Source organism: Sinocyclocheilus rhinocerous, unplaced genomic scaffold (genome assembly GCF_001515625.1).
Source record: "Sinocyclocheilus rhinocerous isolate Xijiao unplaced genomic scaffold, SAMN03320098_v1.1 scaffold2160, whole genome shotgun sequence".
Classification (NCBI taxonomy): Eukaryota; Metazoa; Chordata; class Actinopteri; order Cypriniformes; family Cyprinidae; genus Sinocyclocheilus; species Sinocyclocheilus rhinocerous.
In genome coordinates, this window is record NW_015646171.1 from 47,910 (window position 1) to 65,410 (window position 17,501).

Below are 17,501 nucleotides of genomic sequence, written 5' to 3' on the forward strand. Positions count from 1 at the left end.
CATTTTAAAGGGGTGATATGATGCGATTTCATTTTTTCCTTTCTCTTTAGAGTGTTACAAGCTCTTGGTGCATAAAGAAGATCTGTAAAGTTGCAAAGACTAAAGTCTCAAATCCAAAGAGATATTCTTTATAAAAGTTAAGAGTTAGCCACACCTACCTAAAACGGCTGGTTCTAACACGCCCCCACATATCTACCTCACTATGTGGGAAGATTTGCAAAATGCCGCCCAAATGTTCACGCAAAGAAAGAAGGCGTAACTTTTATTCTCGCTGTAGTATTGTTGACGCTGCCGCCATGTCCTGAAGACGCTGTGTGCTTCGTTGTGAAAGCGAAACTACTTTGTTTGGTCTTAGAAAAAAAAACAAATAAATTGTTTTTGAAATATATAAGTTTCATGATTTTAATTAATTTGACTTTTTAATTACTATAATTTAATTTGACCATTAAAACGGAGTCCAGAAAAAAAAAACAGAAACAGAACTTGGGGAAAAAATAACAGATTTCATAGAGCCCTAAATGCATGTTCTGAGATGACTTGCGTTCACATCACGCATGTAAAACGGCTTAGGAAGGTCAATTCATGTTCTCATCTTTTGCTGTAGGTTCTGTTGATCATAGCGTCGGTGGTCGGCGTGATCGTGTATCGTCTGGCGATGTTTATCACTTTCTCTTCGAAGCTGCGCTCTGAACTGTACAATAGAAAGGAGCTGGAGCCGTTCAAAGAGTACGTCACCCCTCAGATGGCCACGTCCATCACGGCCTCCATCATCAGCTTCATCATCATCATGATTCTCAACAGCGTCTACGAGAAAGTGGCCATCTGGATCACAGACTTCGGTAAGGGACCCGTTTCAGTTTTAGTTCACTTTTCGTATATTTATTTCCAGTTGGCTATTTTAGTGCTTCAACGTACAATTATTTCAGTTATTGACAAGGCAACATTTCTAATCTTCATATAAGTTTTTCATCTTTTTGTTTTATTTCAACTTTACTTCAAACAAAAAAAATTTTGAGCATGTTTTCAAAATTTTTCAAATATTTTTAGTAGTTTTATTTTCGTTAACAATAATAACCCTGATTTGCATGTTCTTTTTTTTTTATCATTTATTTATTGCAATATTCATTTGTATTATTTATATGCTATTATAATTTGTATTACTGTTTTGAATTAGGTTTTATTTTAATATTTTTAGTTTAATTTTTAGTAATTTTTTGAAGTTTTTTTATTTATTTTTATTTACAGTTAGTCATTTTAGTGCTTCAACTTAAACTTCATTTAGTTGCAAAGGCAACATTTCACATTTTCGTTGGAATTTTTTCATCTTTTTAATTTTATTTCAGCTTTATTTCAATTAACAAAAACATTTTTAACAGTTTTTGTTAACGATAATAACCCTGATTTGCATGTTCACAATTCTCTAACGTCAGTTAAAGGTCTCATGGCATGCAGGTAAACAAATAAAATATTTAGTTATTTTAAAACCATTTTTTCATTTATTGCAATTTGTAATTTTTATGATTTATTTATTAGCTTGCAAACCCCAGTTTGAGAAACCCAGACTTACAGAAAAAAGACTCATTGTGAACACTCATTCTGTGTGCTGCAGAGCTGCCGCGGACCAAAACAGAGTACGAGAACAGCCTGACGCTGAAGATGTTCCTCTTTCAGTTTGTGAACTATTACTCGTCCTGCTTCTACATCGCTTTCTTCAAAGGGAAGGTGGTGGGATATCCGGGACAGCCCGTCTACTGGCTGGGCAGCCTCCGCAACGAGGAGGTGAGACATTTTTGTGAGATCATGAGGTACTACAGGCAAACATTTGCATGAATTGATATGCAGCTGTATTTCTTGAATGAAACGTGCAATATTGTGTTCAGTGTGATCCCGGCGGCTGCCTGACTGAACTGACCACACAGCTGTCAATCATCATGACAGGAAAGGCCATCTGGAACAACATACAGGAAGTCCTTCTGCCGTGAGTTTCACACACAAACCTCAAACTGATTCATGACGTCATGTCGATGATCACAGGAAATCATTCAACCTGTCGTTCAGTTTATAAAAAGAAACCAAAGTCATGTTTACAGTTATGCACTTATAATAGACATCTATGGCGCAAGAACGAAATTGCACCTGTTATGAAATAGTAAAGCTACTAAAAACACTGAGGTGCGAGTTGAAATTATTTTGTGTGCTAATTGACATTGGGCAACAGATATTGAACAAATCATGATTCAGCAATAACTTTCATACTAAATTGTATTCTAAATTTACGAATAAAGTATTTCGAATTAGGCAGAAATGAGAAGTTCAACCCATGCATACATATAAAATAGTCCACACAATTATTAGTGAATGAGACCCAGTGTTATTTTAGTGTAATTATATTTTTATTAATATTTTGAATTAGTTTTTATTTTTATATTTTCTGTTTAATTTTTAGTTTTTAGTAATTTTGTTATGTGCCTTTTTATTAAGTTGGCTTGAGAAACCAACTCAAGTACCCTAGCAACCTCATAGCAACACCCTAGCAACCACCCCGAGTACCCTAGCAACCACATAGCAGCACCCTAGCAACCACCCCCAGTACCCTAGCCACCACATAGCAATATTTTAGTGTAATTATATTTTTATTAATATTTTGAATTAGTTTTTATTTTTATATTTTCTGTTTAATTTTTAGTTTTTAGTAATTTTGTTATGTGCCTTTTTATTAAGTTGGCTTGAGAAACCAACTCAAGTACCCTAGCAACCTCATAGCAACACCCTAGCAACCACCCCGAGTACCCTAGCAACCGCATAGCAGCACCCTAGCAACCACCCCAAGTACCCTAGCAACCACATAGCAACACCCTAGCAACCACCCTTGGTACCCTAGCAACCACCCCAAGAACCCTAGCAACCGCATAGCAACACCCTAACAACCACCCTGAGTACCCTAGCAACCGTATAGCAGCACCCTAGCAACCACCCCGGGTTACATAGCAACCGCCCTAGCAACCACTTTAAGTACCCTAGCAACCGCATAGGAACACCCTAGCAACCACCATGAGAACCCTAGCATCTATCTATCTATCTATCTATCTATCTATTAATTTACTTAAAATTTCTATCTATCTATCTATCTCTACTATTCTTTATTCAAACTTCAGACTTCTTCAAGTGAACACCTTCAAACTACAAGCTTTTAAGCCACTTCAAATAGGCTTTCTCAAGCCAACTTCAAAGTTTGTTCACAAACTTTACTTATCTAGTTTAAATATTACTGTTTTAGGTTTTTTTTTTACTTTTAGTTTGTTTTTCTCCAGTTAGTATTTTTAGCATTTTAATTTATTTCAGTTTCTGCTTTTATTGCAACTTTATTTCACTGAACAAAAATGTTTTATAGTTTAATAAAGACCCCATGTTATTTTAGTAAACTATAGTTTTTAGTAACATTTTGAATTTGTGTCCATTTTTATATTTTCTATTTTTAGTTTAAGTTTTAGTACTTCTGTTGTTTTTTTGTCATTTTTATTAGTTTGCCATCAGCACTGATCAAGGTTATTACAGTTTACTAAAACTAAAACCGTTTTGTTATTTGAAATAAAATAAATGTTAACTGAAATAAATTAAAATATTGAAAAACATCATTATTTTATTTCAGGTAGTTGCCAAGGTAAAATAACAAAGAAAAACTGAAATAAAAATTTATAAAAACTAAATAGACATATAAAAAAAACTATAACAAGACAAAAACACAACAAAATTATTAAAACTTCAACTAAGACAAAAATAAAAACAGAAACTGTAAAAATTAAAACAATTATAAAATATTAATAAGAACTGTTAGTAACAGTTTGAAAACCACTGTGATTAATAACTAATGGTGTTTGTAGGTGGGTGAAGAATCTGATGTTTCGTCATTGCACCCAGGTGGGTTCAGAAAAAGTGATTCCTCGCTGGGAACAGGACTATCGACTCCAGCCGATAGGAAAGCTCGGCCTGTTTTATGAATATCTGGAGATGGGTAAGACTTTATGCACATTTGAACCATGAAACATTGTTGTATATGAACACAGTTGTCTTAAAGGGGTGCTATTATGCTTTTTCACTTTTTCAACTTTAGTTAGTCTGTAATGTTGCTGTTTGAGCATAAAAAAGATCTGCAAAGTTACAAAGCTCAAAGTCCACTTCAAAAGGAGATATTTTATTTAACAGAAATCACTTTTCAAAAACTACAACAGATGACTCGTTTGGACTACAACGCATATTTTCCGGGATTTGTGATGTCACAAATATCGACGAATGGGACGAGACCTGGTTGAGCTGCACTAGAGAAGGCAACGAGTGTTATCACTATGTCAGAGACACGCTAGCTTTCCCAAGGCAGACGAACTTAGAGTGGTTACAATCATCCGGGTTTAAATCACACTCAAATTGATTTGATTTTGAGCAATATTTACACTGAAGCTCCCAGGCGGCTATGGTAAGGGGCATGACATTTCCAGACCAGGCGCCGAGTGCTGCCAATCACAACACACACTAGCCCAGCTAACCAATCACAACACACACTGACCCAGTTAACCAATCACAGAACACACTGGCCCAGCTAACCAATCACAACACATTTCGTATTTCAGAAGGCGGGCCTTCATTTCATACAGGAACTATTCGAGTCGTTCATGCCAGACTGGGGAGAGAGGTGTTGTAATAATGTAAAATATGTGAAAAATAATGTGTTTCTCGAACAACCTAGTATGAGAGCCTGTTCTAGTACACCCCCAAAACAAAATGAAGACTTTGTAAAAGAGTATAATAGGACCCCTTTAAAAGGGATAGTTCACCTAAAAATGAAAATGTACTATTATTTACTCATCCTCAGGCCATCCCAGATGTAATTACTTTTTTTCTTCAGTAGAACAGTAAAGAAGATTTTTAGATAAAACTGCTATCTTTGTTGATTCATACAATGAAAGTCAGTGGCTACCAGCACTTGAGAGTCAAAAAACAACACAAGTAACACAAAATTAATACCCCTGGCTTGATATATCGAGGTCTTGTGAAGTGAAACAATCCTTCTTTACAACATTATTACCCGTAATCTAGAGAATGAGACAAACGGGAAATCCGATTCTTTTCAGTGAACTGGTTCTTTCGGACAGTTCGTTTCATTGAACTGGTTCAAATAACCGATTCACCAGTTTGTTTACGTAATCATGCAATGACATCATATATATGCGATTATATTATTAAAGCACCCAATTATGATGTGAAACATGGATGTTTTACATGTCTAAAGCATATAAAGTGAATGAACTAGTCTTCATCAGCTCACCTTTTCACATAAACAATGAGAAACCATAAAAACCTTCAATTGGCCCTTCATTCTTCAAGTGTTCGGTTCACACATGCTCATATCAGCGGCTCATCGGTCTTCAGTCCGAGTCGAACTGTTTTCTCAGTTCAGTGACTGTTGGAGGACAGACTGTTGGAGCTGGATCAGATACACCGCTATTTTGGCTCATTTGGAGTCGCAGTGAGTTTTGATTGAGTAACTTGTAGATCTGTACTGCTCGAGTTGTGAACAGTTTCAGACGCTTCAGTCCGATTTGATGAACTGGTTTATCTAGTTCACTAAGAAGATCCGGTTCAAAAGAATCATTCGTTTGTGAACCGGACATCACTCCGGACCGTTTGTCTGAGGCTCTGGATTATAGGTAATAATGCTGTAAATAATGTTCAGTTTCTTACACAGATTGATTGTTTCACTTCATAAGAACTTAATATATCATCAGGAACCACGGGAATTGATTTTGTGTTGCCTGTATGTGCTTTTTTAAATCTAAAAGTGATGGTAGCCATTGACTTGCATTTTATGGGTCACGGTTTCAGCTAAATATAATAAAAAACAAAAATAAAGAAAAAAGTCTTGGATGGCCTAAGAGTGAGTAAATTTATAGCAAATTTTCAGTTTCTTTTTTTGTCTGTTTGCAGTGATCCAGTTTGGTTTCGTGACTCTGTTCGTGGCGTCCTTCCCGTTGGCTCCTCTCCTGGCGTTGTTCAACAATCTGTGTGAAATCCGCGTGGACGCCTGGAAGATCACGACTCAGTTTCGGCGGGTTGTTCCAGAAAAGGCCCAGGACATCGGCGCCTGGCAGCCCATCCTGCAGGGGGTGGCGATTCTAGCGGTGGCCACAAATGTGGGTTGAGAGGAAGTCATTGTTTTTGCATCTTGTGTAATTGAGGTCACGTTCACTCACTGTAGGTGTTTTCCTCTCCAGGCTGCCATCATTGCCTTCACTTCTGACATGATCCCTCGACTGGTTTATTACTGGGCATTTTCCGTCAGCCCTTATTCAGATGGATCTGACCACACTATGACAGGCTACATCAACAGCTCGCTGTCTGTGTTCAACATTGCAGACTTCAAAGAGACGATTAGACCGAGCGAGGAGATCACACCGTACTGGTTTAACAACATCACCACATGCCGGTGAGCTCGTCAAACATAACCAGTTAAAACTGCACTAAAATGCTTGCAATTTATCCTTTTATAACCTTGCCATTTTTACAAGCATTCTTCTGCATGTTTATTTGGAAATGTCGGTTTAATACACAGCATGCATATGTATTTTAAAAAGTGAAAAGAGAGTATTAATAAGTTATGAAGTGATCTGTAACACCTGTATGTTTGGATCATTTATATAAAACTACCCAAACACACAAGACCTCCATAGATTTGCATAGAAAAGAGCAAAAGCTTGTCTGATAATATGGCAGGTGGCAAGAGATGTTAAAAAAAGGATTGATTTGTGGTTTTTAAGGCGGAGTTCAGTGAAAGGTTATTTTAAACCAAAACGAATTTTACAACCTGACTTCACAGGAAAAAAAAAAATGAACAAAGAACTCTTTTAGTTCTGTGGAAAAGCATCTGCTGGTGCTTTAAAGAACCAAAATATGATTACTAAATAATCCATGCAGTTTTTAGTGAATGAGACCCAGTGTTGTTTGTGTAATTATAGTTTTTATTAATAATTTAGTTTTAGTTAATTTTATGTTTTTGTCATTTATTTGTTTTTTAATGTCTATATAGATTTTTATTAAAGGGGTCATATGATGCGATTTAAATTTTTCCTTTCTCTTTGAAGTGTTACAAGCTCTTGGTGCATAAAGAAGATCTGTAAAGTTGCAAAGACTAAAGTCTCAAATCCTCATTGAATGCAACAAATGCCTCGTATATAATGGGTTTTAATGTTTTTGTATTGTCGCTCCGGCCGGACACGGCATCATCACAGTATGGTGAGGGGCATAACATTTCCGTCACACGCTTGAGGTATTCGGCCAATCACAACGCACTGGATAGCTGGCCAATCACAGCACACCTCGCTTTTTTTATTTTAGTTTTAGTTATTTTAGTACATCCAGTTACACTAAATACAAATGAGAAATGTTTAATTTTGTGAATTTTTATTTATTAGTTGGGGGTTATCATTTTGAGTTTATTTATTTAAAGAATACTGTATAATGAATTTAGTTAAGTAAGTTTATTATTTAAATAATATTTATGTAGAAGAATCTTTGTTTTTAGTACTTCTAGTTAAGAGTATTAGTTAAGATTCTTTAAATTATCTTTAATATTTTGGCAATATCTTAGTTTTAACACTTACTAATACATTTTTAAAATCAAAAGCTCTATCTGTTATATCTATCTATCTATCTATCTATCTATATATATATATATATATATATATATACACAACAAAGAATAGTTGTATTTTTATTAAATAACATTAACAAAGATTAATAAATCTCGTAAACAATATATTGCTTATTGTAAGATAATGTTAATGCATTAATTATTGTTAACAAAAGGAGCTTTATTGTAAAGTGTTACCAATATATTTATTGATTTTTAATTCCCAAAACATTTTTATTTATTTATTTTTTAAACAAAACAGCTTATAGTTTTATAAAGTTCTTTTTCTTTTTAAACTGTGACTTGTGTATTAATTGACTCTTCTTATGTTCTCAGGTATCGTGATTTCAGGCATCCTCCCAGTCACCCTAATCAGTATGACTTCAGCATTTATCATTGGCACGTTATTGCTGCCAAACTGGCTTTTATGATTGTGGTTGAGGTAAGTGACTAGATGTGAGACAACTAATGATAACTTAATAATACATGTTTGTTCTGTTGTTGTAAATATGCGGTTTTCTTCTCCTCGCAGCACATTGTTTATTTCACCAAGTTCATGCTGTCCTACATGATCCCAGACGTGCCGGAAGCTCTGAAGGAGCAGATCAAACGGGAGCGTTACCTGACGCAGGTCATCCTGCACGAAACCAACATCAAACACTTCAAGGAGCTCATGAAGCCCATCGCTGACAATCTGCAGAACGAGATTGAGGAACCAGAGTTGGATCTGACACTGTGAAGCCTTAAAATGCCAACTCATGTCAAACCTGAAACTACATCTGTTACCGTCCTTCACCTTAATCCAGTGTTACTCATTGCACGGCTCACAAGCCTCATGTGGCTCGCCAAGCTTTAATTTGTGGCTCACATGGCAGATGGCAGTAAATAATGCGATTATATGATCAATACAGATATTTAATAAAAACATTAAAAACAAGCAGGGCTATAACTAAGCCATTAAATAAACTCACACAGTGTCTACACCAGACACGAACGTCGTGGTGCAACACGACAAAAGACAATAGAACCCATTATAATTATGGCCCTATGATTTCTGCGATGCGGAAAACACGGACGGAATCGCGGAATCCAGTCATAAAAACAGAATTTACTGTATAACGCGGAATGTCACGGAATTTGTCAAAGTTTGGGTGAATAAATCAAAAGTAGGTCATTACACAAATCAAATCGCAATATTGACTGGTATCTGTAAATGACAATAGAACCCATTATAATTATGGCCCTATGATTTCTGCGATGCGGAAAACGCGGACGGAATCGCGGAATCCAGTCATAAAAACAGAATTTACTGTATAAAGCAGAATGTCACGGAATTTGTCAAAGTTTGGGTGAATAAATCAAAAGTAGGTCATTACACAAATCAAATCGCAATATTGACTGGTATCTGTAAATATTAAGCTTCAAAAATACCATTTAAATATGAATCCTGCGTGTCTCTTTATGAATGAATGGCACAGACGCACGGTTTCATTTACTACACACATACTGAAGTGCGCAGTGCTTTCAGCGTCTGTGATGGGCTAATGTAGAAGCAAATAACTTTTAAAAATAAACCCCTTTGTATTGCATTGCATATTGTATGTTCAGGGATGACAGATTGAGAAGCAGACATGCTATTTATGACTAGATGTAATTTTTTATACTTTGCAGTAAAAGTGGCTCTCCTATTAACTTTGTCCTATAAGTGCGGCTCTCATGAAAAAAATTGTGAAGATCACTGCCTTAATCCATGAACCGCACCCCATCTCAGACTCCAATTCAGGCTTAAACCTCAAACAAACACGACCAAGAATGTTTGCATAGTCATTTTCATTTTAGCAGACGTGTTGTATATTATGATCACTGTACTGGTATCTGTAGCTGAATGAAGTGCTTTAATTATCACAGATAAAACAGGACAAGGATCTTCAACCACTAAGTTTAATATTTTCAGAAATTGCTCTTTATGGGTGAGAAACATCATTTTAATTTTCAGTTTGTTGCGAACGGCCACTAAAAATCATCAGCCTCGGTTCTGACAATCCATTCAGTGCATATTGTTACATATAATATTGGCATATAATATATTATCAAAACCAGATATGTGATCTTTAACCACTTTTTATTGAACTAATGAAACAAAGAAAATATATTTTTATTTTTAGTATTATGCTGACACATCAAGTTTTATGTGGAGCTTTTATAAAGTAAAATAAACAGAGCACTTAATGCTTTTTTCAATACACCTATACTAACAAAAACTGTAATACCATGTTTTTTTGGACATGTACCATGGTATCTGGAGTGCTATATGAATATGGTGTTTATAATTATGGTGTATTAGGGTAATATGGTATTACCTTTGATAGCATCATTTTACCATGGTACTGTCACACATGATTATATGAGCATAAGATGCCATAAATTAAGCTTTTTAATATTATTTTAGCCCAGCTAACATTTCAATCATGCTCTGTATGTTTGTGAATATTACCGTATTTAGTTTGTTACCAATTTGTAAAATATGATGTTTACATAAATATATACATACGTATATTTGCACATATTGACCACATTTTTATACATAAAAAAATAAATGATTGATGATGTACAATGTTGACTGTTTACATCATTGCATGCTTTAATATTTTGCTTATAACAACTTTACACGGTAACACAGTAAACGTCAAATACACAGTAAACCTTGTTATTATTATGCATTAAGATATGTGTGTTAAATTTTATTAGTTTTTGCATTTTCTGTTAAAATTATAATTTGAATACTAATTTTGTCATTTTGATTTTTTTAAAAGTTATATAATTTTATTCATTTTTGTTTCAGTTTTAGTACATCAGGTTAAAATAAATGAAAATAATAAATCAACTAACTGAAATAAAATACGTTTGCATTTTTTTATTTTTGTTAGTGATTATTTTATTTCGCTTGAGAAGAACTGCAACATTCCGCTCTAGCACTTTTTTAAATAATTTTTTATTATTTTAAAAAATTTTTATTAAACACTTTCTTAGGGAATACAAAAGTGAAAAAACATATGCCAAGGAAAAGAGCCTGGGGTTCAAGGATGGCCAAACAATACATAGCAATACATAGGGGATTTTTTTTTTTTTAACACCAAAAAGTGAGCATGCATTCAAAGTTTTAGTTGCCTTTTTGTTACAGGAGGTAGACAATAACTTAATACAGATCTTAATATCTTCTTGAAAGTGAGAAAAAAGGGGGGTAACTTTCATAATCTTGCATTTATGACTAAAATAAATTTTGCAAGCAAAATAATTAGGTTGCAAAAAAAGTAACAATTTTCATATTGCTTCTCAAAAATGAAAAATCCAAACAAAACATCATTAAAGTAAAAATCAAAGTCATTATGTCTCGCCAAAGTTGCTCTAGCAATTTGTTTATTTCTGTGTCTCGGCGCCGGTGTGACGTCATCACGGCGCGACTGCAGCTCGGAGAATCCTCGTGTGTTCTGTTGTTGTTGTCATAAATCTGTATGAATAAACCATGAGCTCTCAAATAACGTGTGTCGGATGGGTGAAGCGCGGAGTCGCTAAAGAAACGCCGGATAAAGTGAGTCTGTCATTTGATTGTGTTTATACGGCGTGTTTCTATACGCACACGTGTTTGCGCTTTAACGCGAGTGAAATCATCGTTACAGGTTGAGCTGAGCAAAGAAGAGCTGCAACGCATCATATCGGAGGCTAAAGAGGAGTTCGCTGAGATTTCATTTGCTAACTACTGTTTTATTTCAGGCTCGAGTTAAAGGGGTCATATGATGCGATTTCATTTTTTCCTTTCTCTTTTAATTTGATGACATTTCTATCTGATTTCTTCAGGGATCCCGGTGATGATGAGGAGGAAGTTGATGAAGGTGTTGTCAGTGAAGAGGCATCAGCCCCAGCTGCTAGTGAAGAAATAAAAGAGGAGAGAGATGATAAGGAAGAGGATGATGAGCTTGCAGAGTACGGACTGGACAAACATGATGAAGAAGACATCGGTATGTAAATGACACTCGTTATTCATTGCCTGATTGGTTGGTCTGGCTTTGAATGTTAACATACGAAAAGCGTAACAGTCACTCAGTAGTTAGTCCCGTGTAGCCAGACCTTCAGACTGACGGCTGAAGGTCTGGAATTCATGGCAGCTTTCATTGGCCAAGGCCCGTTTGACCGACATGTCAAACAACCAATCACAGTTCGTTTCGTTCAGCGTCACGTTTCGGGGCGTGGAAATGTAGCCACAATAACAGACCGGTGTGTAAAACTCGGACGTATTTTAAAGATTCTATGCCGCGAACTTTTATTTGACATATTTGACAAATAATAAATATTTGACATACTTTTGAAACTCCAGCGTTTAGTTGATCCTGATAAGCTTTCGTCGTCACAGTGGTAAACACGAGGCTTTCTTCTTTCGTGAGGGGGTTTGGCATCACGGCATCTTTGTTTCCAGGCGGAACGTTACAGAACGCGACACACACGTCTACCGGAAATCCTGTAGAATTCAACCAATCCGATGACGACTTCGACACTCCTATAGTGTTTCCACTTTTGTGTACAATCCACATCTGGAATTAAAGTGATTTTATCCCAATCAATTTGAGCGAGATCATATAAGAAAAATTTCTCATTAAAATATTTCATAAAACGCCTAGTTATAATTCTCGGATTCTGCTTGGGTAGCACTCCTGAAGTGTTTCCACTTTTGTGTCCCATATGCATCAGACGTTTAGCCAACGGTCCGTGGGCGTGACGTCTGAGGCTGAGACTACTCAGTAGTGATGGGAAAAATGAAGCTTTTTGAAGCTTCGAATCAAATGAATCAATTGCTTGCAATTGAAGTGCTCGAAACACCACACTGTGGTCAAAACTGTGTAAATGCGACAAAAACTCATGTCAAAACATGCATGAAAAGTTAAAATTATTGAAAGTATAATATATTAAGTGCAATTAAAATAATAAAATACCATTCTGTATAATGTGTTTTTTAAAATAATAATTATTATTAATTTACAGGGCTTGTTTTGTTTGTTTTATGGAGAGCTTGTCTAAACAGGCCAGAAAAGAGCCTATTAACTACTACTCATCCTTTTAATTGCACAAATGTCTCGTTAAAATGTCTAGAAATTGATCAAACTGATCCGAGATCAGGTTGAAACCACAGACGCTGGTTCAAAGGTTCGATCTCAATGAACTGACATGATTCACGGGTTCACAGAGATCATCACCTCCCCAACGGCAAACCATTGAAATTTCAAAACCGTTATATGATGTAACGAAGCCTCGTTTACTGAAATCACGTGACTTTGGTAGTTTGATACGCGCTCTGAACCACTGTTTCGAAACAAATGATTCACAAAGCAGTGCTTCGAAAGCGCCCATCACTATCACTCTTTGATCTCTCAACCAATGGGGTGAGTTTAGGGCGGGGCTTCGTGTTCGCCTGACCAATAGAGTGCAACAGTGTCCGCCCACTTTTTTAGCGTTGTTGGTTCTATACGTTCTTTTTGCGTTAATTTTTTCCAATAGGGATTTTATAAACCAAGAACCAAAACAACCAGCTACGAGGTGAATCACAACAGTACAAAATTTGATTTGAAGCAGAAAAGTTTTTGAAAATCGGACAAAAAGACACAGATACCAGACTTGACGACTTTAATGAGGGGGGAAAAGAAACTAAACTACAGTCCCATGAACCAATGCGAATGACGATGCAGAAATAAAATAAAAAAAACGTTACTTTTGAAGTTGTTAATTGTGTATATTGAAATAATATATTTTTACTGCGGTGCTTCATGGAAGTGGGCGGAGCTCAGCACTCATGTGGCTTGCTGCGACTCTGATTGGTGGAATTTTCTTTACAGCATTGTGGGTAATGTAGTTTTTCACCAGGGATTTTGCTGTTAAGTTGAAATAATGTGGGCTGATGGCTTTAATAATAGCATATGCCATTGATTAACAACCTCTGCGCTCACAGGAGGTCTGACTATAATGGTTTTGAAGTTATTGTTAAAAATCAATTCACCAAAGGAGAAAAATTAACAGCATTTTTACTTCGGGAAAGTTGATCTCTGAACCTGTTTCATATTTGATGATGATGATAGTGCAGATATTCACTTTTTGCTTTTTTGTCTCTTTTGTAGCCACATCAAATCTTGGAGACAGTCTGGCAGGACTGACAGTGTTTGGCACCAATGAAGAGGATCCATACGTCACCATCAAAGACACAGTGAGACGCGCTAAACGCATTCAGCTTGAAAAATACAAGGTTTCTTCATCATGCAGGTGAGTTCATATGATGGATCTGTGTCTCTGACCTGCTGTGTGTGTTTCAGGATCAGTACGAGCGGGAGGATTTTCAGATTAAACCCACTGATAACCTGATTCTAGCTGGACGGGCCGAGAAAGACTGCTGTAACCTGGAGGTTTACGGTAAGCAGAGTGTTATTTAGCATCATTGAGATCTTATATACTGAAGAGCTCATCTGATGGGGATGCTTTGATTGATTGTGTGTGTTGTCAGTGTTTAACTCGGAGGAAGACTCTCTGTATGTGCATCATGACATCCTGCTGCCTGCGTATCCGCTGTGTGTGGAGTGGCTGAACTTTGACCCTAATCCAGAGGAAGGACGAGGTGAACATCTGATGACGTGATATAGTCCTGGTGTTAAACTAATTACTGTAACTAGCTCAAACCATTGTTGAACTCACAATTGCTAGTTAGAAGCTATGAATTTTGTGATAATTTTTTTCTCACTTGATGTTGATATCATGCAATTATTATCATTAACTAAAACCCAAACCATAAAAAAACTTTTTCATTGCTTGAAATAAATGTTAACTGAAATTACATAAAATTTGAAAAATGTAAACTTATTTTATTTCAGCTAGTTGCCAAAGCAACATATCATTTTAATTTAGTTGAACTCAAAGCACTATAATTACTAAAAATCTGTAAAGATTATGTAAACATAAAAAAATAAGTAATAAAAATTATTAAAACACACAACAAAATTACTGAAACTATGAAATTAAAATGAAAACTCAAAATACAAGGTTACATATGTGTGTGTGTGTATAAACATAATAAAATAAATGTTAACTGTAATAAAATATTAATTATATTAACATATAATATAAAAATATTAATAAGAAACGGAATTATGCGGCTGTAGGGAACATGATGCCTGTGATTGACGTCTGGGATCTGGATGTAGTGGACTGTTTGGAGCCGGCCTTCTCGCTCGGCAGCAAGAAGAAGAAAAAGAAGAAAGCAAAGAAGGTGTTTGTTAATTATTATACTTAATAATTTAATAGTTTAATTATTATAGTTTAACTAAACGAAAATGAGAACTGTTGCCTTGGAAACTAGCTGAAATTAAGTTTAAGTTTTTTATATTATATTTTAAGTAATGAATATGTTAAAGTGAGTGAGACTGTACAGACCTGAAACTTCTCCATCGTGAGCTCTGAGTGTGAACACGGATCTATCCGAACGAGCGTCCAGACAATAAACGAAGCCATCCTCTGTACTCGCCTGCAACGTACATCACTAATTATTCCAGGTCAGAATTCACTTTAAATCCACCAAACGGCTCGGCCGCTCACCAGGAAGTTGCACGGAGAGAAATGGTCCCAAACGACGCGCTCCACCTGTCCGCTGAAGCGCCAGATCCGATGGCTGTCATCCGGACTGCGGCAGTTGTACAGGATCGCAGACCTGCGACACACAACACTCGTGATTGGTCAGGCTCAGTCATACTGCGCTCTGATTGGTCAGGCTCAGTCGTGCTGCGCTCTGATTAGTCAGGCTCAGTCGTGCTGTGCTCTGATTGGTCAGGCTCAGTCGTGCTGTGCTCTGATTCTGATCACGAGTGTTGTGTGTCGCAGGTCTGCGATCCTGTAAGACTGCCGCAGTCCGGATGACAGCCATCGGATCTGGCGCTTCAGCGGACAGGTGGAGCGCGTCGTTTGGGACCATTTCTCTCCGTGCAACTTCCTGGTGAGCGGCCGAGCCGTTTGGTGGATTTAAAGTGAATTCTGACCTGGAATAATTAGTGATGTACGTTGCAGGCGAGTACAGAGGATGGCTTCGTTTATTGTCTGGAAGCTCATTCGGATAGATCCGTGTTCACACTCAGAGCTCACGATGGAGAAGTTTCAGGTCTGTACAGTCTCACTCACTTTAACATATTCATTACTTAAAATATAATATAAAAAACTTAAACTTAATTTCAGCTAGTTTCCAAGGCAACAGTTCTCATTTTCGTTTAGTTAAACTATAATAATTAAACTATTAAATTATTAAGTATAATAATTAAACTAAGGCTGAAATTAAAAAACAAAACAAAACATGTTAACATAAAAAAATTAAAAAATATATAAAAATGGAGGAGGAAAAAAAAACAAAATTACTAAAACATTAACTAAAATTGAAATGAAAACAAAAAATATAAAAAATAATTCTAATTACTGATTGAAAACTATAGTAGTATAGTATTGATTATACTAAAATAACTCATAAAATAGACTCAGATCAGGGTTAATATAGTTAATAAAACTAAATCCATAAAACAATTTCGTTATTTGAAATAACAATGTTTAGAAATAAGCTTATTTTATTTCAGTTAGTTGCCAATTATAAATAAAAAAATGCAAATATGAAATTATAACTCAGTTGCAGATTATAAAAATATAGTAGTATATCAGTGATAGTAAAATAGTCTCAAATCATAAAAAAGGCTTTTTACCTGAAATTATATATATATATTAGTAAAAATCAAATGAAAATTTTAAATGAAATAGAATAAGCTGAAACATATATATGTGTATATATATGTTTCAGCTTATTCTATTTCATTTCAAATTTTCATTTGATTTTTACTTGATGTACTAAAATAACTAAAACTGAAATAAAAATTTATAAAAGCTATATAGACATTAATAAAAATGTAAAAAATAAAAACAAAACTTGAACTAAAATTAAAATTAAAAAAACGAAATATGAATTATTTTGTAATAATAATCAAATCTATGCTAGTATCTCAATAATAGTAAAACAACACTGTCTCTGATGATAATAGCTTTCGTCGTGTTTTCTCAGGGATGGATCTGAGCGGTCAGATCCGCGGCTGTCTGGTCACGTCTTCAGCAGACAAACACGTGAAGATCTGGGACATCCTGGGAGACAAACCCACCCTGATCCACTCCAGAGACATGAAGATGGTGCGTATCTTATATATATATCTTATATATACACACGAGCGTCCGGAGCGCCTGAGAGCGGCTTCATAACGCGCCTCTGTCTCTCTGTCAGGGCGGTTTGTTCTGCGGCTGCTGTTGTCCGGATCTGCCGTTCGTCTGTGCGTTTGGAGGACAGAAGGATGGGACATCAGTGACGTCGCTGCAGGTGAGAATCTCCAGCGGTTTTTGAGGATTTGTGTGTGTTTGTTGCTAACAGTGATCTGTTGTATCTCCAGTCGCGGAGGCTTTCAGCAGTCGGGAACGCTTGGTGGTGAATACAGTATCCGGAGCATCCAGCAGTGAAATGGACGTCTCATAACAACCCACATTATGTGAGACTGAGTCATCGACGGGACGCACAGAAGACTGAAAATCATGGATCAGCGATTCATAGTGAATGAAATAACTAGGGCTGGGTATCGAGTTCGATACTTTTTAGGCACCGACCGAATTGCCTCGATACCATCGAGTATCGAAAAACGTCTCGTCGTTCGGTACCAAATTTCGATACCTAAGGGGTTAATCTCATCAGCGTCAGTGAGCCAATAAAGGCCCGGGT

The 17,501-nt window shown here is 36.1% G+C and overlaps 1 protein-coding gene and 1 pseudogene across 2 annotated transcripts in view; both read left to right on the plus strand.

The window, feature by feature from the left end:
* The window catches only part of ano6 (anoctamin 6), a 22,341-nt gene extending 13,623 nt beyond the window's left edge, over positions 1–8,718 (plus strand). For both annotated transcript variants that reach the window (XM_016510981.1, XM_016510982.1), the window contains 8 exons: positions 605–839; positions 1,610–1,779; positions 1,881–1,978; positions 3,882–4,012; positions 5,980–6,185; positions 6,267–6,478; positions 8,018–8,123; positions 8,214–8,718. In XM_016510981.1, the coding sequence (XP_016366467.1) occupies positions 605–839; positions 1,610–1,779; positions 1,881–1,978; positions 3,882–4,012; positions 5,980–6,185; positions 6,267–6,478; positions 8,018–8,123; positions 8,214–8,420 (1,365 nt within the window). In that variant the 3' untranslated portion in view covers positions 8,421–8,718. The remainder of the gene's footprint in view (positions 1–604; positions 840–1,609; positions 1,780–1,880; positions 1,979–3,881; positions 4,013–5,979; positions 6,186–6,266; positions 6,479–8,017; positions 8,124–8,213) is intronic.
* A 2,792-nt stretch (positions 8,719–11,510) lies between these two features.
* On the plus strand, positions 11,511–17,373 carry LOC107707087 (periodic tryptophan protein 1 homolog; annotated as a pseudogene).
* Positions 17,374–17,501: the final 128 nt, after the last annotated feature.